The 21869-nt window shown below is 38.8% G+C and overlaps 1 protein-coding gene across 12 annotated transcripts in view; it reads right to left on the reverse strand.

Annotated features, from left to right (window-relative positions):
- Positions 1 to 1684: 1684 nt before the first annotated feature.
- Ddx4 (DEAD-box helicase 4) overlaps positions 1685 to 21869 on the reverse strand; it is a 55100-nt gene continuing 34915 nt past the window's right edge. For all 12 annotated transcript variants that reach the window (XM_087621694.1, XM_087621701.1, XM_087621698.1 and 9 more), the window contains exons 14-22: positions 20934 to 21086; positions 20334 to 20488; positions 11886 to 12015; positions 10192 to 10358; positions 8062 to 8207; positions 4154 to 4253; positions 3238 to 3508; positions 3005 to 3118; positions 1685 to 2381 (exon numbers count right to left, since the gene is read on the reverse strand). In XM_087621694.1, the coding sequence (XP_087477820.1) occupies positions 2295 to 2381; positions 3005 to 3118; positions 3238 to 3508; positions 4154 to 4253; positions 8062 to 8207; positions 10192 to 10358; positions 11886 to 12015; positions 20334 to 20488; positions 20934 to 21086 (1323 nt within the window). In that variant the 3' untranslated portion in view covers positions 1685 to 2294. The remainder of the gene's footprint in view (positions 2382 to 3004; positions 3119 to 3237; positions 3509 to 4153; positions 4254 to 8061; positions 8208 to 10191; positions 10359 to 11885; positions 12016 to 20333; positions 20489 to 20933; positions 21087 to 21869) is intronic.

A 21869-nucleotide genomic window follows, 5' to 3' on the forward strand; every position in this document is an offset into this window, starting at 1 on the left:
TCTAAAAACTTCTTACAGAATTTTATTTCCTAACTATAGGAAATTTATTTAAAGGAAATTATTCAAACTTACACCAAGACAAGAGGCTAGCTGAATATAGGATGTTTGTGATGTTGGTAGGATTATGCAAACATTCAAGTTTTGTATTTGATTCAAAGATGCTATTTTTGGTATTTTTACAAATTAAGCAAAATCATAAACTTAGAAAGCAATCACGATAGCTATGACTAAGACTGAGTAATGAAAAAATAATAAAGAAAGCATTCACTATGCTCTTTGAAAACACACATTAGAAGAGAAAATCAAAACACACAGATGTTACAAATAGTAATGCAAGCATCTTTATTCATTTAGTCTTTCCCAGAAGTGAGGTTGGGAAGTGAAATGCTTTCCAGATTCCCCTAGTTGATGTTCTCTCCTCGAGCGTTCCACGAGCGATGCTGTACAGCTCATCAGCATCCTTACGCAGTCACACAGAAGCAGCCACACGGGTGATCACATGCTCACACTTTGGTTTCCTTGTCTTTTCTTTTTCTATAGGCTCAATTGATATTTGTAGTCAATCTATTCCTTTTCTGTTCTTAGAGCTTCAACTCAACCTTAATTCCTAAAGATTTTTTGAATTCTATACTTTGTAGTCTGAGCTTTTTAAAAGTTGCATACGAGTTACTAAGTATCATTACAGCATTTCTGAAAGTTCCGTGGAATTATCCCACGGATATTTGTAAGGGGAGGTCTGGTACTAAGGGTCTTATTCGCCAATTGGTACTTGATTTGTCAATAAAGAAGGCCAGGAGCCAATTGCTGGGCAGAAGGTACAGGCGGGACTTCTGGTTCCCAAGAGGAAAAAGGACTTAAGGAAGGAGAGGCTTTTTCTGCCATGCCTTGGAGGAAAAGGGAAGTAGCAATCATGTAAGACTTGGGGTGGGGGGGGGGGGGACGACGACCTGTGACCGAGGATGTGGGGGAGAAACGAAGATAATTGGTAAGGGTACACTTTTCCAGGCAGGAGGTATCTTCGCCCAGCAATTCTTTTTTTTTTTTTTTTTTTTTTTTTTCCGGAGCTGGGGACCGAACCCAGGGCCTTGCGCTTCCTAGGTAAGCGCTCTACCACTGAGCTAAATCCCCAGCCCAGCAATTCTGCTTAGTAGGCAAATTAAAAGGTAACAGAGCTGTGTGTGTCTTTTATCTGCTGATTCAAGGGTATCCGGAGTGGGCTGGTAATTCAACCCCTTCCATAGCAAAGTTGAGTAGAAAGAGAAGCCAGGTCAGGGCTGGTGGTGGCTTTCCCAGAGCTGAGCTGGGTTGGGGAGTAGGGAGGGGCTGGAAGCTGGCTGCAGACTCTAGCAAAGGCAGTAGTGTTTTTTAAAACCACACACAACAGATAAATCTTAAATAGCTCATGGAGTAGGTAAGCCTGTGAGGAGTGAGAACAGCAGCATTCTTGCCTTGTCAACTGTAAAACATGAATAAAAAGTAATGAGGAAACTGAAACACTGTGTTGATAAGTTTAGATTCTAAGACTAATTTTCATGACATTTTGATATCTGTATGGATTTACACATTAATATTTGTTTAAAACTTCTTGCTCACCACACTGATTTCACAAGATACAAAATATCCAAATATGAAAACTAGGAACTGTAATATGCCACAAGAAAAATGAAAAATGCTTTTGGAAAACTTAGGGGGAAATGTGTTTCATCTTTTATTTCCAAGGAAAATCTGTATATTATAAAAGCAAACATTTGTCATACCACCAAGTACAGAGCTCACATTGCAAACTGAACCATTTTCATTACATGTCTGATGATCTAAAAATCAAATAACTTTGAAAGGCTTCAGTCTCCACTGTTTCATGAAAATCATGTTAATACATTGTACTGACACACTATTCTTTTAAAGGATCAAGTAGAAATTAGACCCGATAATTAAACAAGAGTACACCATATCCTATTGCTTGTTTTATAGATCAGAAACACTATACTAAGACATAGCACTTGGACATGAAACATGTCTTTAACTTTCTGAAGAATATACTAGAAATAAGCAAAACATAGAATGCTTTAATATTTCCAGTGAACACCATTTGTATCAGTAACTGCAATGTTGTAACTTCAGCATTTCGCATAACTAATCAATGAAGCTGGTTATTTTTTAAGGGTTGGGAGTAAGAACAGAAGAACAGGAGATATAAGAATATCAGGTTTCACACTTCTGTTAAAATTTTAAAAATAAAAACTGTTTTTCTTCTCTGCATCAAAACCATCAGACTTGCAGTATGCTTGTTTGCTTTAATCCCATGACTCGTCATCAACTGGATTGGGAGCTTGTGCAGAAGAAATCCCAGCTGTGTTCAGTGTGTTCTTGCCCTGGAAATTCTTTAAAAAGAAAAAAGAAAAAGAAAAAAGTTGTGACAGCAGCCCTACTGTTAACGCCGTACAGACAGACAGTAGGGACTCACATTTTCTACCTCAATTACCCCAAGCATCTCCTGACTTACAAAATGATTCACTTCAAAGGCCCACATAATCCTGTAAAGTCTAAACTGTACAAACTGACTCGAGAATATTTTTCAAGTCACTAGCTTTTAGAGAATAGAAAAATGCAGTACACTTCAAATAGGTATAAATGTTTAATTAGAACTCTTCTATACCAAGATGAGGAGGAGGAAGAGAAGAAGAAGGAAGAGGAGGAGGAGGAGGAAGAGGAGAAGGAGGAGGAGGAGGAGGGGGGGGGGCTGGCACATTAGTAAGACTTGAATCTCTACAGCTCTAGCATTTTGTATTAATAATGTGGTCAAAATTAAAGAATTCTTACAAAGTTCAGAAGAGCCCAACGGATACCAGCAAAAGGAACTGGGATGTTAAGACTGTAAACCTGAAACCTGTGCGTGTACATATGTAATTAAAATGACAGTTTTAATTTAATAGTATCACCTCGTAGAATCAAGCACATTTTCCAAGAGTAATCAGAAATCCATTCCTTAATGTTTCTCACTAACCTTCCTAGTGTCAACAGATGCAAACACAGCCCCTCTTGTGCTATTACTGAAGCTGGGAGGCGCATATGAACTAAAGGCAATCTCTTCTAACCACGCAGGAACATCCTGTTGAGCCTTGAGAAAATAAAAATTTCTTATGCAACATGAAATTTCAAAAATTGTAAAAGATTTCTCAACAACAAAGAACTATTCAATTTTAAATATTTAAAGTTTAAAAGGTTGTTTAAACTTACATCTGACAGTACTTTAACTAGAGGTTGTGCTAAATGATTATCAGATTCGGTATCAAAAAAAGAAATCGCCCTGCCAGTATTTCCACAACGTCCAGTACGTCCAATTCGATGAACATATTCATCAATGGTAGAAGGAAGGTCAAAATTGATAACATGTTGAACATTTTCAATATCAAGTCCTCTGGCAGCCACTGAAGTAGCAACAAGAACTGGGCACTTTCCACAGCGAAAATCTCCAAGAGCTTGTTCTCGCTCCCTCTGTTCCCGATCGCTTAAAACGGAAGTTTACATTAGAGCCACTTTTGAGAAATTTATTAAAGTTCATCAAGCAGTATACTTTAAAAAGTAAAAATTATAACACTCACTATACATGCCAACTTCCCACACACTGTAATAACCTGGTACTGTAATACACATTATAATTTCCATGTACTATAATAGCCCATCCCCAGCTGCCACTTTATCCTCACAGTCTTTAGTTGGAACAATCACCTCTAGTAGAAGATAGAGTAAGAGACAGCTAACAGAGCCAGAATATGATATATATGTTATATAAAATATAACTCATATATGTTATTATAAATCATGTTATATAAAAAATAATCATTTTATTCTGCACAAAAAATGATTGCTCAAAAACATTCTGAAAATACAATTACAGAATTCTACACATTCAAAAGTGATTTTAGGTCTTTTTAGTAAAGTACCAATACCTGGTGTTAATATGCCATTAGTGCACCACAGAGCAAGCATAGTAAACATACAGATACAAACTAAGATTCTATCTCACAATGTTATATAATCTTAGGGGGTGTACTGTATATGCAGTTTGTCACTGACAAAAAATTTTCATTGGGCCTTTTAAATAACTAACAAAAGTTGTTTTCTCACTAGAAAATCATATTATTGTACTTACCCATGAATACTTGTAGTTGATATTTTTTCTTGACAAAGAAAAGTCGCAATGAAATCTGCTTTTTTCTTGGTTTCAACAAAGACCATAGTTCTTTCATCACCTACAAACAAGATTATTAACATCCAAACAACAAAATTAAGCAAAAAAAAAGCATGCCACAGCTTTTGTCTCATCCACATAACAACTGTACTGACAGCAGCTGGTATAGAAAGGGTTAATTACTTCCTGACTGGATGTTAAAAAAGAGACAACTGGGGGTTGGGGATTTAGCTCAGTGGTAGAGCGCAAGCGCAAGGCCCTGGGTTCGGTCCCCAGCTCCGGAAAAAAAAAAAGAAAAGAAAAAAAAAAGAGAGAGAGACAACTGCTTTCCTATTAGATGGATTCAAACACACACACACACACACACACACACACACACACACACACACACACAATATCTCTCTCTCTCTCTCTCTCTCTCTCTCTCTCTCTCTCTCTCTCACTCTCAAGTGTGCCTTCTTTCCTTAAGCAAAGACTTAACTATGGGCCATTTCTCAGTAATTGCAAATGTCTCCGTTTCTTTTTCCTCTTCATTTTCTATAAATTTGTTACTTCCCAAAATAATCTAATCTTTCATTTTACTCAGATTGGTCAAATTTACACTAATGATATCTGACCCTAGGCTGATAAACTCTATAATGTATGTTCAAATGTCATCTCCTAAATCAAATCCTTTAATTCCCAGAAGAAGATACAGCCTCATCAGTGGCAGCCTCATCCCAAGGCTCACTTAATTCATCGAGTGGTAAGCACTTAGCTGGCATAGATTATTCTGTGAGGGATTACTCTATAACATGATAAAAAAGAAAGACTTTAAGATATCTATAGCCTTAGTAGAAGGGAGAGTTTTCTCCTCAGGATCACTCTTTCCTACCTTCCTGCTAGCTCACTTCATCTAACAAGTGTTGTAGTGGCTGCCTATCACTATTAAAGACACTGAAAACAAAAAACAAAGCCCCTGCTCACTGTTGAGATTTAAGAGTTATAAGTAAACTATTAAAATGTTACATGACTCACAACTGTTTCCCATTTTTCATATTAATGTTAGGAAACATCTGATGAAGCTTTACATCTCAAAATAAGTATTTGATTTTCCAAATTGTCTAAGCTGGTCATTGTGATGCACACTTGCAGTCATAACACTCTAGAAGTTGAGGCAAGATTACCAGGAAAACAGATAGGCAGATGCAAGAGATGGCTGGAATGAGGGGATGGAAAAGAGGAAGAGAGGGTGGAAAAAACATTTTTATAAAACAGTATAGATTAAAGCCCAGCATGGTGGGTCAACATTTGGAGAGAGGAGACAGGAGGATCATCTCAAATTCTAGAGCCACCTGGTCTACACAGAGTTCCGAACCATTCAGAGCTACACAGCAAGACCTTTTCTAAAAATAAAACTAAGAAGCCCGGGAAAATAAAAATCAAAGCCTTTCCACGCTTGCTGACTCATAATTCTAGGTTTTTTGGTTTGGGGTTTTTTTTAAGGTTTTTTTTTTCCTCATTATTACAAAAGTGACTTCTTGATTTCTCCTTTCTCTGACTCAACACTGACATTCAAAATCTAACAGTCTTACTAAAATAGGAGACTAAAGTTGGGGGCAAAGTACAGCACATAAGTCGATATCAAGATGCCCATACAAACTGTCTCCTGCTCAAAATAAAGCTTCTTCAATAAACAAATCAGAATCAAACAAACAATGTAAGATAAAAAATAATGTGGAACAGGAGTGAAGCCCTGAGGGCCAGCAGAATGAGTGGAAACAGGCGACCTCAGGAGGTAGGAGGTGGGGGACCCTCCAGAATGTACCAGAGACCTGAGAGGTGAGAGACTCTCAGGACGCGAAGGGATGAAATGGCCCACAGATGGCAAAGGGACCTTGTAGAGTCCATCTTCAGTAGAAAGACAGGGCATCAACTGGAGGGACGGGGTTGCCATCAACACTCAAGAGCTCTGACCCAGAGTTGGTCTTGTCTAAAAGAACTACTGGAATAGGGATGGAGAAGAGTCTGAGGGAGGGAGGTCCAGGTACAAATTGGGATCCAGCTCAAGGAGCCAAGGCCTGACACTGTTGCTGATGCTATGGTAGGCTTCCCTCCAAGAGGCCCAACAAGCATCTGACCAAGACAGAAGCAGATAAATAAACCCAATTAATGGGTGGAAGCCAGGGGTAGGTTGATGTCTGTATGCAGGTGAGGGCTAGCACAAGTTAGGTCATGGCCATGACTGGACAGTAAAAAGTGAGGCGGCGACAAAGTTTTTGTAAAGTGAGAGAGAAGGAAAAAAAAAAAAAGAAGAAGAACTAAGCTGGAAGCAGAAAAGGACAACGCAGATCTGTGTGGTCTTAAACAGCCTGAGGTAGTTATGAATATTTCTTAAGATAAATTGACCTATAGAAATCCATCCCTTATCTAGCTGGGCAGTTTATATCTTTATCAACTGGTTCTGAGTTTATTATATGGAATGGGAATTTAACATATAAATCTGACTGCTAAATTACAGCTTATTGAGTCTTAATTTTAACAGGTTGCTAGGAGTTTATACTATAATTACCAGGGGGCAGTTGCTGGAGTGTGAGCAGAGTCTGTGACAGGGAGTGGTGATAGGCCAGCTGCTGCTGAACCTCTAGTGTCCTGATTTTACTGGGTAGCTGGGACAAGAGAGTTCCCAGCTAGAAGAGAGACAGCCAGGAGAGGGCGGCTAGCAACAGGGCGGAGAGACTACTAGGGCTAGAGGTTAGCTAAAGGTAACATGACCTGGTGCCACATTAGAACCGGCTGCCACTGAGATGAAGGTACTCCACGGATGCCATGTGGCTCTATGGTGCTGGCACTGGCGTGGGATAAAAGTTCTCATTTATTTTTAATAATTACCACAACAGCCGGAGACTCCTGTGGTTGAATTAGAGAAAAGCTAAAAGAAGTTGAGGAGGAGGGTGACCCCATAGGAAGGCCAGCAGTCTCAACTAACCTGGACCCCCGAGATCTCTCATACAGAGCCACCAACCAGGCAGCATACACACCAGCTGATATGAGGGGACACATACACAGCAGAGGACTGCCGGGTCTGGACTCAGAGAAGATGCACCTAACCCTGGAAAGACTTGAGGCCCCAGGGAGTGTGGAGGCCTGGCAGGGTGGAGGTTGTGGGGATATCCTCCTGGAGATGAGGGTAGAGGAATGGGATGAGGAACTGTCTGAGGGCACACCAGGAAGAGGGTAATGACTGGATTGAAAAAAATTAAAGATAATTAATAATAATAATAATATTTTGGAAGAAGGCAGAGAAAACATTTCTCATGCTTATTATGAAAAGACAGCACTAGAGTCTCAAGTAGACTCTAGCTTTGAAACACTTCAAATCTTATGAATATGGGAACACTCCTTAGTAGGTAAGAAATGAGGGCCAGTTAAAATCAGCAAGAGCTCATTTTGTTTTCTTTTGAAGACTGGGTCTTGCTATGTAGGCTGGATTGCTGGCTTCAAGCTCACAATCTGCCCGCCTGCCTTTCAAGAAAGCATGATTTACAGTATCACTGTTACTCAGTAGATAAAAACATGTGACTATAAGCCTTTCTAGTTTTCACATGCATATATACATGAAATATATGATGAATATGTAATATATATTTCTACTGAAATACTTTTTAGCCAAATATTAAGCTAAGTCTCAAATACTTCTATATTTAACTTTTATAGCACTGAAGGAATGTTCATACATAATTTATACAAAAACTAAACCATAGTCATTTATAAAGATTTACAGAAAATTAAGATTTATTAAAATTTATAGGCAACAATGATGACTTTAAAAAATAAGTAGTTTTAAAATTCAAAATCATGACAAAAATAATTATACTAAACTGAGGTACCTATGTTTCGTAGAATCTCAACAAGTTTTTCTCTTTTTGAATACTGGCCAACTTGAAGAATGGACTGCTGCACATCTCTGCAAGCTCCTCCCACTTGTCCAACAGCAACAAACAAATAATTTGACTTTAAAAACTCGCCAGCCAACCTTAAGAGAGGAAACAGTGCTCTTTAGCTTGTTCTCACGCACTTGTGCTCAGCCCTATCAATGTCATCTCATATTGACTAGACAGCAACACAGAACAGTGGGAAAGTCATCTTTTAACATTAAGTTTTTATTTTCAAAGATCAGAATAAAATGTTAATATCTTTAAAATATAAACTCAGTAGCAAAACATTTTTGTCAAACTATGAACACAGGAATTTCCAGTGAATTCTATGCAAAATTATGTGAAATGTGTACATAACAATAAAAATATGAACTACAATGCTGACTGTAACAAGCAGAATTTTTTTAAACTAAAAACTGGCCTGGGAATATAGCTCAGCTGTAGCGTGCTCCTTTAAACATGTAAAAGCCCTGGGTTTGACTGCCAGTGCCACATAAGCCAGGCCGTGGTGGCACATGCCTATAATCTCAGCACTCAGGAGGCAGAGGCAGGATGATCCCCAGAAGTTCACTATCACCCTTAGCTACATAGTGAGCCTGAAGCCAGGCTGGGATCTATGAGACCCTGTCTCATAAAAGGGAGTAAGGGAAGGAGGGACTGACTAAAATGTGATCCTAAAGCACAATTTTATTATAACCTCAATACTTATGAATACATGCTATTGTTCAGATTTGTCTTCTGAAATATTACTTAAGTTATTCTTCTGTAAATAAATGATTATGAGTAAACCAGATTACAGGTTTTTCATGCCACAATACATATAGAAAAATAAGAGCCAAGGGCCATGAAGAATTGGGCCATGTAAGGTTGTCCCGACAGTTGAAAGGATAAACAGACACACTGCACTACCTACAGGCTCCAAGCCTACATGAACTGTGCATTCTCTATAAAGAACAGCCTTGGAGGCATTTCTATGAGAAGATGTTAAGCAACACAACACAACCCAACATACTAGTCCTAGAAACATGGGTTTTATATGGTGTGCAAGCCACAGTCCACCATCTACCACCACTCCCCCAATAGTCAACCAACTTGGGAAATCATTTTCCTCTTAGAAAGAGAGGAATGGAATCCCTAGTTCTCAAAGAGAATAGTTTTATCAAATAAAAGAGCAAGAATTCTGCTGAATGTAGGCTATTGGCATGGCCTAGACTGTTTAGGCTCCCTGTGCCAAGTAAGGGACTAGTTGGTAGAAGAAGATGCTATTTTATGAATGATGTGTAATCCCAACCTCCAAATTTACAAGTCCACAGGATACACAGGATAATTCCCAAGTATCTGTTAATAATTGGTTTGTGAACTTTCTACCAAAGACCAATTCTCCTAAATACTATACATTTAGGATTAAAAATAAGCCTAGTGAGGATAGCTTTAGCAAACACTGATTCCCAGTACACACTGTAGGAGTGGAGACAGAGGGGAGGGGAGAGGTGGGGAGGGGTAGGAGGAGAGATTATAATAACACAAAGTCAAGGGTAAAATTGAAAAATAAAAAAAATGGCAAACTTTAAAGCATAGGCTTACTTTTGTACTGCATGTATAAAGCTCTTTTAAAAAAGCAATTCAAGTATCTGAAACCAGAATGTTCACATTGCTTTCACTTGGTATATATCTGTTACTTTGTATATGTGTGGGTGCAAGTGTGCTCACATGTTCATACATCTGCATGTTTGTGTGTTATGGTTGTCCACGTGGAGGTCAGAGGTCAACCTTCTTTTCTGAGACAGAGTTTCTTACTGAAATCTGGGATCTGCCCATAACAAGCTAACTGGCTGGCCTGAGCCCTAGGGATGTCTGCCTGCCTTCTCAGCACTGGAGTAAGGAGCCGACTTCGTACAGTGTGGCAGGGGCTAAACTCGGATCTTTACACCTACATGACACAGGCATTTTACCTACTCCTAAATTAACTAATTTTGAGACAGATCTCAAACCAGAGATTCATATTTCTCTATCTCCTGAATGTTGGGACTGAAGGCACACACTACCATTTACACTTTTGTATTTGAGAAGAAAAATATTTACCTCTGGATTTCTTCTGGAAAAGTTGCACTGAATAAAAGAGTTTGGCGCTGTTCCTTTGATGGCATTCCTGGACAAGAAATTAACTTCTTCATTTCGGGTCCAAAACCCATATCCAACATTCGATCAGCTTCATCCAAAACTAAGTACTTGACTTGTTTGAGACCAATCTTTAAGGATATTTTCAAAGACAAAAACAGAACATACATACTAGTTTACATTAAGCTAAAATATGCTTCACAATTTCAAGTGTTTAAAAGTTATGCTGTCTAGTTGTATGTCAACTTGACACCACAAGCTAGAATCATCTGGGAAGGAAATCTCACTTGAAAAATAAGCCTTCATCCAACCTGCCTGTGGGGCATTTTCTTGACTTAATGATTTGTGTGGGAGGGCCCAGCTCACATGGTACCACCTCTGGTCTGGAAGTCATAGGTTGCCATAAGGAAGCAAAATTCTTCCATGGCCTCAGTTTCAGGTTCCTGCCTCCAAAGTCCCCCTATGCCTTGAGTTCCTGTCCTAATTTCCTTCAATAATAGACCGTGACACCCAAGTTGGTTTTGGTCATGGTGTTTACCTATCTAATACACAGAATATCAAGGCATACAATGAGGAGAACTGTTGGTCTCATCATAGATAATCATAATATAGCTGACCTAAACATTTACTAATATTTAAAATGTGTTACAAATTAAGTTTAATAAAACCTAAAATATCTACAGTAATACTTTATACTAAAACTTCCTGTAATTACCTGACTATTCTATTATCTTCAGTGTCTAACCTATTAGGCACTAGCCATATGTAGTTTGAATGAACATAAAACTAAATTCTTCATTTTAAAATATATGTAGTCACATATGGCTAATAGTTAACTTGTAGTAGACAGCATGAATTCATATTATCTAATCTTGATAAAATCATGATAAAGATTAAACTTTAATGCAAGAAAATAAAATCTAATACCATTAAATACTGAAAATAGATTAACTTTTTTTTTTTTGAGACTGGTTCTCACTATGTAGCTCTGGCTGTCCTGGAACTGCAAGTGACTTTGATACTACCACAAAGATTGTTAGTAAAAAATCTCACAGTGGTTTCTTTAGCTACTTTTAATAAAATTAATTTTAAAGGTTCATTTACCAATAGGTGTTTTAAGTACCTCCTTTGTAGAATGCAAAATACTCAACTGCAGTTCATTAGCATGAATGTAAAGAATTAAGAGATGTTATAATTGGGTATGAGATTCCCAAGTAAAATCTTTTCTTAAAAGACTTAGAAAATTAACAACTCATATTACTATCATTCACATGCTTTAATAGAAGGCAAAGTTATTGATGCCCCAAAGAATGTATCTTAGGAAAAAACTACTTCACCAAAATGTATATGAAAGTATACAAAAATATTCATTTTATTTTCTTCCATGTAGTAAAATATTACGGAAATCAGATACAGATTCTAACTAACTCATTGACTAGAGCTAACTAGAGACTTTTTGAGTAAATTGTTAATCTCATTTTGTTTCCCCAAGTATAATATAGAAAACACTATGACTTGTGAGATTATCTTCACAATTATGAAAGTTAATTCAAAGCACCCAACAGAACCAAAACACAGGAAATACACCTCTTATAATCCCCTCCCTTTCCCTATAAAATAACCACCAGGCTAACAACCTGTTGCTTTGAAAGGCTTACCTTTTCTTTGCCTATGATATCCATCAGCCTCCCTGGAGTAGCACATAATATATTACACCCTTGCACTATCTGTCGAATTGAGTGCCCAAACTGGGTTCCTCCATATATGACAACAGCTCTTACACAAGTCCTATAGATAAGAGAAATGTCGTTTTCTAGTTACTTGGAAACTATTCATTTGTCACTTTACGACAAGGTCCATAATGAAAAAAATTCGGCTATCTAAAAAATGTTAAATTCTGTTGAAAGGGGGAAGTTTATAATGTCAAAAAGCAAATAAAACAAATAGGAAAAAACTTGGTCTGTCTCAAGTACCACTATCATCCTTTCTCCCAATTACCAACTCACACAAGGGATTACAAACTCTCTAGTACTATTATTGCTGGCAAGCAGGGAGAGTGGGCCTCCTGCTCAGTGTCAACATCCAAATGCTATCTACTCATCCTTGGGAACAGACATTATCTAAATTTACCAGCATGCTTTTCGTTTTTGAAAATGTCTCTCTTCTTTTACTCAATTTAAAATCAGGTATCAACATGGTACTAATCTAAGCAATTATACCTAAATTTTGCAAAAGAACTATAAGGTTTGACATTAAAGATATTTTAATATTCATTTTAAATTTTATAAAAATAAAAGGATAGTGGTTTATAAACAATAAGCACTAAAAAAAAAAAAAAAGAAAACACTAAAACTCCAGGGGATGAAACTAAGCACTCAAAAGTAGTCCTGGGGCTGGAGAGATGCTCAGCAGCTGAGAGCACTGCCTGCTCTCCCAGAGGTCCTGAGTTCAGTTCCTAACATCACAGGGTGGCTCACAACCATCTGAATGGGATCCTGTTATTGTATACTGCACAATCCCACAAGATACACAATTATAGAAAGAGAGAACTGTACCTTAAAAGAGATGATTGGTAAACAAAAAAAGGAGAATTAAAAACTCCCAGAGACAGACTAAATAATGCTTTGTTAACTCTCATTTTTCTCAATGTTGGTGAAAAAAAAAACAGGCACTAGGCCAACCAATACACTATTGGGATGTGCTGACATTCGAATGGAAACCTGCAATGGGATTAAGATGTGGACACGCTTATGTTCATGTACCTACAGGGGATGAAAAGATGAACAGCAACAAAACTTACAAAAATCAGACTGGACCAAGCAAAACCTCTTCATTTGAGACATGAATGTCTTCACAAAGCAAATAGCCCAAATAATTTACAGACTGTCTCAATTACTGACTTCTTAAAAGAAAAAAAAACAACATGCAAATCAACTTCAAAGAGACAGACAGACAATACAGAGAGTGGGCAATAAATGCTATAGCTAGATAATACAGACACTAGATAAAGCCAGAGACTGGGTAATATATGCTATAGCTATTTTTTCAGAATAAAATTTAAGGTTTTTATTTAATTACTGTATATTTTTTACGTTTTTTATTTAATTATTGTATATTGACAGAAATTTAAGTTTTTTCTTTTATTATATATTAATAGGAATGTAAGTTTTTTCTTTAATTGTATATTGATAGAAATTTAAGTTGTTTTGTTTGAATGATTGTATAGTGATAGATTTTAGGGTTTTGTTCATTGTACACTGATAGAAATGTAAAGCTCTTTTGCTAGACTACTGTTTGACTATTGCTCATAAGCCATTTTTGAAAATGCGATGGTTCTTATATTTCTATTGTGTATAGATTGTTAATGTTAGGGAAAAGGACAATTCTTAAACAGAAAGTGGGAGATAAAGTGGAAACTTAAGGGTTCTTTGGAAAGTTGGTCTGATGGTGTTTTGTTGCAAACACGGAAGGAGTGCTTTCTTAAGTGGACACAGGTGAAAGACTAAGGCAAACTCATGAAGGAATGTTTAGCTGAAGCAGACAGAGGAGAAGGATGTTTAGCTAAAGCAAGCACGTGATGAAGGATTCTTTGCTAACGACATATATGTATTTGCCTCACATTGCATAGTTGAACTGCATTTGTTGGGGTGCCATAGAGGAAACACACCAATACCTTCTGGTGGTGTGCTGCGGTTTCTTGCCGACTCACGGACATGGGCTGATTGGTAGTGATGTCAGCTGAGACACAAGCTCATATGCTGAAGCAAGATGTGATGTTTGGAGGGTATAAATACAACCTGAAGGACAGCGACAGAGGCTGACCTAGGCTTGTTTAGATCGCCAGCTGTGGAGTACATGTGGGTCTCAAGTTACTGAGAAAGGCACAGCTGAGAACTTCTCCTGGCACCCTGGTCCCTCCTGCTGACCCAGCCAAGGCTGAGGTCTGGCTGTGTCTGCTAAGGTCTTATCACCTCTGTTGCTAACCCAACTCTACTGAATTGGACTGCTGGGGTATCCAGGAAGTGTTTCCAAGTGGATCGAGCTGCTGCTGCTAACCTATGAACTGAACTGCCAATTTCCAGATAGCACAGATGGGATCTGCTCCAAAGAACCTTTCTAAACAGGTCCATTTCTCCCATATCCTTTCTTTTTCATTACCTCTGGTGGGTGGTGGGCTAAAAGGGATGTTAATGGATTTAAAATCCATCATTAAAATATAGGGTTTGAAGCAATTTACAGATTCAATGCACTCTCCCCATCGAAATTCCAACTCATTTCATCATAGCTAGAAAGAGCAATTCTCAAATTCATTTGGAATAACAAAAAAAAAAAAAAACAAACAAACAAACCCAGAATAGTGGAAACTATTCTCAACAATAAAAGAACTTCCAGGGGAATAACCATCCCTGACCTCAAGCTGTATTACAGAGTAATAGTGATTTAAAAAAACTGTATGGTATTGGTACAGAGATAGGCAGGTAGATTAGTGGAATAGAATTGAAGACCCAGAAATGAACCCACACACCTATGGTCACTTGATCTTTGACAAAGGAGCTAAAACTATCCAATGGAAAAAAGATAGCATTTTCAATAAATGATGATGGTTCTACTGGAGGTCAGCATGTAGGAGAATGCAAATTGATCCACTCTTATCTCCCTGTACAAAGCTCAAGTCCAAGTGGATCAAAGACCTCCACATAAAACCAGATACACTGAATCTAACATAAGAGAAAGTGGGGGAAAAGTCTTGAACAAATGGGAACAGGGAAAAATTTTCCTCAACAGAACACCAATGGCTTATGCTCTAAGATCAAGAATGGACAAATGGGACCTCATAAATTGCAAAGCTTCTGTAAGGCAAAGGACAGTGTCATTAGGACAAAATGGCAACCAACAGATTAGGAAAAGATCTTTACCAATCCTACATCTGATAGAGGGCTAATATCCAATATATAGAAAGAACACAAGAACTTAGACTCCAGCGAACCAAATAACCCTATTAAAAATGGGAGACAGGGATAAACAGAGAATTCTCAGGTGAAGAAACTCGAATGGCAGAGAAGCACCCAAAGAAATGTTCAACACCTTTAGTCATCAGGGAAATGCAAATCAAAACAACCCTGAGATTCCACTTCACACCAGTCAGAATGGCTAAGATCATAAACTCAGGTGACAGTAGATGCTGGCGAGGATGTGGAGAAAGAGGAACACTCCTCCACTGTTGGTGGGATTGCAAACTGCTACAACCATTCCATAAATCAGTCTGGAGGTTCCTCAGAAAATTGGACATTTCACTACCTGAGGACTCAGCTATACCACTCCTTGGCATATACCCAAAAGATGCTCCAACATACAACAAAGACACATGCTCCACTATGTTCATAGCAGCCTTATTTATAATAGCCAGAGCTGGAAAGAACCCAGATTTCTTCAACAGAGGAATGGATATAGAAAATGTGGTACATCTACACAATGGAATATTACTCAGCTATTAAAAATGACTTCATGAAATTCGCAGGCAAATGGACAGATCTAGAAAATATCATCCTGAGTGAGGTTACTCAATCATAAAAGAATACACATGGGATATACTCACTGGTAAGTGGATATTAGGCAAAGTGGATATCAGAATACCCATGACACAACTCACTGACCACATAAAGCTCCAGAGAGGAGACCAAAGAGTGGATGCTTCAGTCTTACTTAGAAGGGTGAACAAAATAATAAAGAGAAATAGAGGGTGGGAGGGACTTGGGAGGAAGACAGGATGGGTAAGGGGAAAGAGGGGAAGAATCAGGTATGGGAGGAAACGGGATGATATACAGAGGATCAGGAAATTGACCAGAGATGTGTAACAGTGGAGGATGGGGAACTGGGGGCAGCAACCAGAAAGTCCCAGATGCCAGGAAAGCAAGAGCCTCCGAAGACCCCACAGGGATGACATTAGCTGAAATACCCCACAAAGGGGAGGGAGAACCTGCTGAGACCATTATCTAGAGGTTTGGCATGCCTCTAGATATGGGTTGGGCCACCCGCCCATCTCCAAAATTTTAACCCAGAATTCTCCTGTTTAAAGGAAATACAGGGACAAAGAGTAGAACAGAGACTGAAAGAAAGGCCATCTAGAGACTTCCCAACCTGGGGATCCATCCAACATACAGACACCAAACCCAGACTCTTCTGCTGATGCCAAGTGCTTGCTGACAGGAACCTGATATAGCTATCTCCTGAGAGGCTCTGCCAGAGCTTGACCAATACGAATGCAGATGCTCAAAGACAACCACTGGACTGATCCCAGGACCCCAATGGAGGAGTTAGGAGAAGGACTGAAGGAGCTGAAGAGGCCTTATCTGGCATCAATGGGAGGGGAGGCCCTTGGTCCTGTGAAGGCTTGATGTCCCAGTGTAGAGGAATGCTAGGGCGGTGAAGCAGAGTTGGATAAGCAGGTGGGGTAGCACCCTCATAGAAACAGGGTAAAGGAGGATGGAATAAGGGGGTTCCAGAGGGGAAACCAGGAAAAGGGATAACACTTGAAATGTAAATAAATATCAAATTTAAAAAAATAAAATTTGAAAAAAATTAAAGTTACGAGATCTGATGCCCTCTTCCGGTGCATCTGAAGACAATATTAGTGGATTCATATGCATAAAATAATTCTTTAAAAAATAGAGTAATTCTATTTGTTAATAACGAATATATTCAAACAGAAGATTTCCTATAATTTTAAGCACTGACAAACTCTTCGATGTTTCATCTTTTTTCCCCAATATAATCTTTTTATTAATTATTTGGAAATTCCATACAATGTGCCCCAATCATACTCGTTTCTCCCAGGTTCACCCTCTCTCTCTTATCTCTCTCCCTTCCCCCAAAGTACACCAGGTCCAGTGTGTGCTGCTCATAGATTCACTGAAGCATGGTCAAAGTACCAGCGGCCAGGTCCTTAAAGACAATTGATGAGTTCTACACAGCTCCCTGCCAGAATCCATCAACTGTGAAAAGCAAAACATTTCAGCATCTTTATAACAGTTTTTAAGGACTCTCTTCAATAGCTTTCTGCCTGAAATGTCTATTTTGGAGGGTGGAGGTGATTGTCACAGAAGCCTCCAATATCTCTCATTCTCAGTTTTGAGTTTTCATTCATTGATCCCACTGCAAAAGAAGCTTCTTTACCCACAGCAGTCAGTGGCAGCATGGACCTCAGACATCAACAGGGCCCCAAGGTTTCATCCTTTAAAGGTTTTAAGTAAGTTTTCTGACTACTTGTATGGCAGACCTGGCTTCAAAGGTGTGCAAACTATACAGTTACACAGTGTCTCAAACTCGAAAGTGTAGTGAAAATTTTGAAATTTTGGTTTCCTTAAAAAACACAAATATTGTAAGAATGTTTTCATATTCATGCCAGGTGAGGCACAGGGGCTGCTTCAGACAGCCCACAGCAGCCGACTATGACTCGCCTCCTGCTCTGGCAGAGACTCTGCCAGCTACCAATAGTGTCTGCAGCTGTGCGATGTTAGAGACGCCAGGGTCTTTTCTGAGGGTATAAATGCGAGGGCCCCAGGAGGTTGAGTTGTTGGTTGGTTGCTGGGTTGCTGTTGGTCAAAGTTTCAGTCATGATCAAAGAAGAAACAACAACAAGGAGAAATTAAATACCTGATATGAAAGGTCAAACTTGCCCCAAGGAATTTGATGCACCTCATCAGCAGAAAGTCGTCTAACTCTAACATGGCGCCCTTTCTGAACCCTGACTTCATTCACAGATCTCTTTCCTTTCCTCTTTCTTCCCCTTATCTAGTGTGATAGGGATGAAAGAGTGGAAAAAAAGTGGAGAAGGGTGGAAGAAAGAAGAACCCACAAAGTACCAAAAGACAGCTACACCAAAGAGCCTGGGTGCTTGGCTCAATGCTATCTTGCAACCTATAATAATAGCTTTAGAGCAATGGGCTCTAAATTTTATGTAAGTTCTGGCAAATTATATAACCAGTCCTGAAAGTGGACTAGTTCATGACATTCTTCCTACAATGTAGTAGGCAGACAATGTACCATTTATGAGACTGCTACTTTATAACTACTGCAGCCTTCTACCTGCTCTTTCACTGAGAACTTCATTAGAGTACCACCTGCCATTTCCTAAGACAGTGAAGTATCATTATGGGCAATCTGTACTGGACGGTTTTGTGTCAACTTGACACAACTTTAGAGTCATCAGAGAGTAAGGAGCCTCTGTTGAAGAAATGCCTCCATGAGAGCCAGCTGTTAGGCATTTTCTCAATTATTAATCACGGGAGAGGGTCCAGCCCATTGTGGGTGGGGCCATCCCTGGGTGGGTAGTCCTGGATTCTATAAGAAAACAGGCTAAGTAAGCCAGGGGAAGCAAGTCAGTAAGCAGCACCCCTCCACGGCCTCTGCATCAGCTCCTGCCTCCAGGTGCCTGCCCTGTTAAGAGTTGCTGTCCTGACTTCCTTCAATGATGAGCAGTGATGTGGAAGTGTAAGCTGAATAAACCCTTTCCTCCCCAGCTTGCGTCATGGTGTCTCATCACAGCAACAGAAACCCTGACTATGACATAGTCCAATCAAACTGCTGGACCCCTGAAAACTTGGCTGTTACACCTCTTAAGAGACGATATGCCAGAAACACACAACAAAACTGCACCCCAGTCCTTAACCAACACAGAGAATGGCAGAATACTTATTGTTGTGACCAACTAGATCTTTCAGTAGGTAACCTGTTAGGCATCAGTAGATGACAACCAGATCTTACAGTAGGTAACTTGTTAGGCATCAGTAGACAACAATACCAATGTTGTTAAGTATGTAGTTAAACTTAACTTCTCATATGAGTAGTAAAAACGTACATTAATGTAAGCATTAAAATAAATTCATGTTAATAATAACAATAAGCCACTCCACACACAAATACTTAAAAGAGAAAACCTGGGGAAAGTGGCACACACCCATAGCCCCAGTTACTCAGAAGGCTGAGGGGCTGAGGTAGAATGACCTCTTTAGCTAGGAGTTCAAAGTCAGCTTGAACAAAAAAAAAGCAAAACTTCAGTTCATAAAAATTAAAAATCTTAAATCTGTGTCTCTGTCTCTCTCCTTCCCTCCCTCTGTCCCCTGGCCCTACTCTCTTTCTGACATTCAGAAGTCAGGGTGTAAGTCAGGTGTTTTCCTGCCACTCTCTCCTTAGTTTTTGAGACAGGATTTCTCACTGAACCTGAATTTACCAGTTCAGCTAGGCTGGTGGCCAACAAGCTCCTGGGACTCGCCCATCTCAGCCCAAACCTCCAGCATTTGGAATTAACAGATGTACACTGCTGCACTCAGCTTTTGCATGGAAACCAGGGATCAGAACTCAGATCCTCATGTTCACAAAACACTTTCACCAACTAAACCATCTTTCCCCGTCCCTCATAAAATCTTTACATAGCAAGACATTAAGTATGCTTTTACTTACAATAATCCAAAGAAATCAAATGCTTTAAAATAAAATGCATAAACACATAAACAAACCTGAAGTTATTAAAATTAAATTTGATTGTAGAAAAGTAATTTTCTATACTGTGAAGCCAAAACGTAGGTAATTACCAGGAACATTCAGTTATTTTGTAAACTTTTTCAAGTTTTAAAATGTGCATATTTATCTGTGTGTGCTTGTGTTATATTTGTGGACTGTATGTGTACAGTCCCAGTGGAGGTCAGAAGAAGCAATCAGAGTCCCTAAAACTGGAGTCAGAGGCAGTGTGAACCACCCGTGTGTGTAAGAATCAAGCCTGGTGTCTACAGCAGCAGAAGGTGCTCCTGACCTGAGTCATCTCGCTGGCTGCCCCTCCCAGTTTAAACATGCACGATAAACCACCAGAAGGTCAGTGAGATGGCTCAGCAGTAAAAAGCAAGCTACTAAACACCAGTATTTGTCATGTTTTCTTATTTTTTTAAATGGTAATTTTGTTTCTTCTAAAAATATAGTCTATAAACAAGATTATAAGAAAATACATTTCATTCAATTATACTAAAAATTTTATGAATATACTAAAGAGCTCTCAAATACTTGAGAGAACTCTCTAAGAACTATTTTATGAGTGGCATTCCAGATATACTTACCCAAAAGAAAATTTTCTGGCTTCCAAATAAATTTGGTTGATCAATTCTCGAGTTGGTGCTACAATAATACACTCTGGTTCCTGCAGTTCTTTAAAGCGACTGGCAGTTATTCCATCCCTCATCATATGAGCCAAAATAGGCAAGAGAAAAGCTGCCTACAAGTTAAATTGATTGATTTACAACTTAGCATTCATTTTTGGTCCTGCCAAAAGCTAGTTCTACTTTATAGCCTTAGGACTCCTTTCTTGCTGGTAGATTTATGATAAAAACTTAGCATAACTTTTATTGGAAGGAGTTAACTAGCTCTTCATAGTCATGTTACACAACATAACATGTTTGATAAAATTAATCTAGCTAACATAACATTAGTCTTTTAAGAAAATAAGCATATTTATGTATCCTGGACAGTGACAACATAAACAACAAGAAAATAAAAAATTAGAAGACCGTGAATACTTATAACAGCTCAGATTATCTACAAATCTTCTAACTAGTAAAAGAGATTCCAGCTACTTAGGAAACACCAAAGGAAAAAACAAACAAACAAAACCCAACAATGAACAGTCTGATAGAGGGCAGTCTATTCAGAAGGTGACTTACCGTCTTCCCAGACCCTGTTTGAGCACAAGCCATCAAATCTCTTCCTGCTAACACAATGGGAATGCTGTACTTCTGCACAGGAGTGAGCTTGGTATAGCCAGCCTTAGCAATGTTGTTATTCAGGGTCTGGCAGAGATTCGCTTCTTCAAAAGTCTAAACAGAACAAGAAGTCAATGATAAGCTGCATACCTCATATACTCATCATTGCAGCATATTCCATTTAAGTGAGCGAGCTTTAAACTTTGACTCCACTTTACATAGCAATATACACCACTGTAAATAGATAAAAATGTTATTTTCATGACATGGTAAAAGTATTTCCTATAAACAGTCCTGTAAATACTTTTTTCTGCCCTCTTAAACCCTACAAGATACAAAAAGCTCTGATAGGTAACAAAGGCTTACTGTGAAGATAATTATTATTAACAGGAAATAGAAGATTTCTGCTATTCTCCTTACAAAAATCCACTTCCCACGACTGAAGAGAGCTCAGCAGTTAAGGGCACTGGCTGCTCTTCCAAAGGATATGAGTTCAATTCCCAGAACACACATAACAGGCTTACAACCATCTGTGACTCCAGCTCTAGGGGCGCTGATGCCATCTTCTGGCCACCGCGGTCACTGGGCACACATATGGTGGAGACATATTCAGGCAAAACAGCCACACCCATAAAATCCACTCCTTAGACCTACTTTTCTCACATAATGAGGATGTGAGCATTTGAGTATCTAGAAAAAGCAGCCTTCTCAGTAATTTAAACAGAATTCTTCATGTGATATGGGGAATAGAGCTGGGTTTCAGCACTTTCCCTTTTGATGCAGCATTCCTACTGAAAATGGTAAGCAATACCTTTCAATTTTCAATCAAGGATCCTAGGCATGAAAAGGTAATTTTTATATTGATAGCAATTTCATCATACCATATATCAATACAGA

Source organism: Rattus norvegicus, chromosome 2 (genome assembly GCF_021556685.1).
Source record: "Rattus norvegicus strain SHRSP/BbbUtx chromosome 2, alternate assembly SHRSP_T2T, whole genome shotgun sequence".
NCBI lineage: Eukaryota > Metazoa > Chordata > Mammalia > Rodentia > Muridae > Rattus > Rattus norvegicus.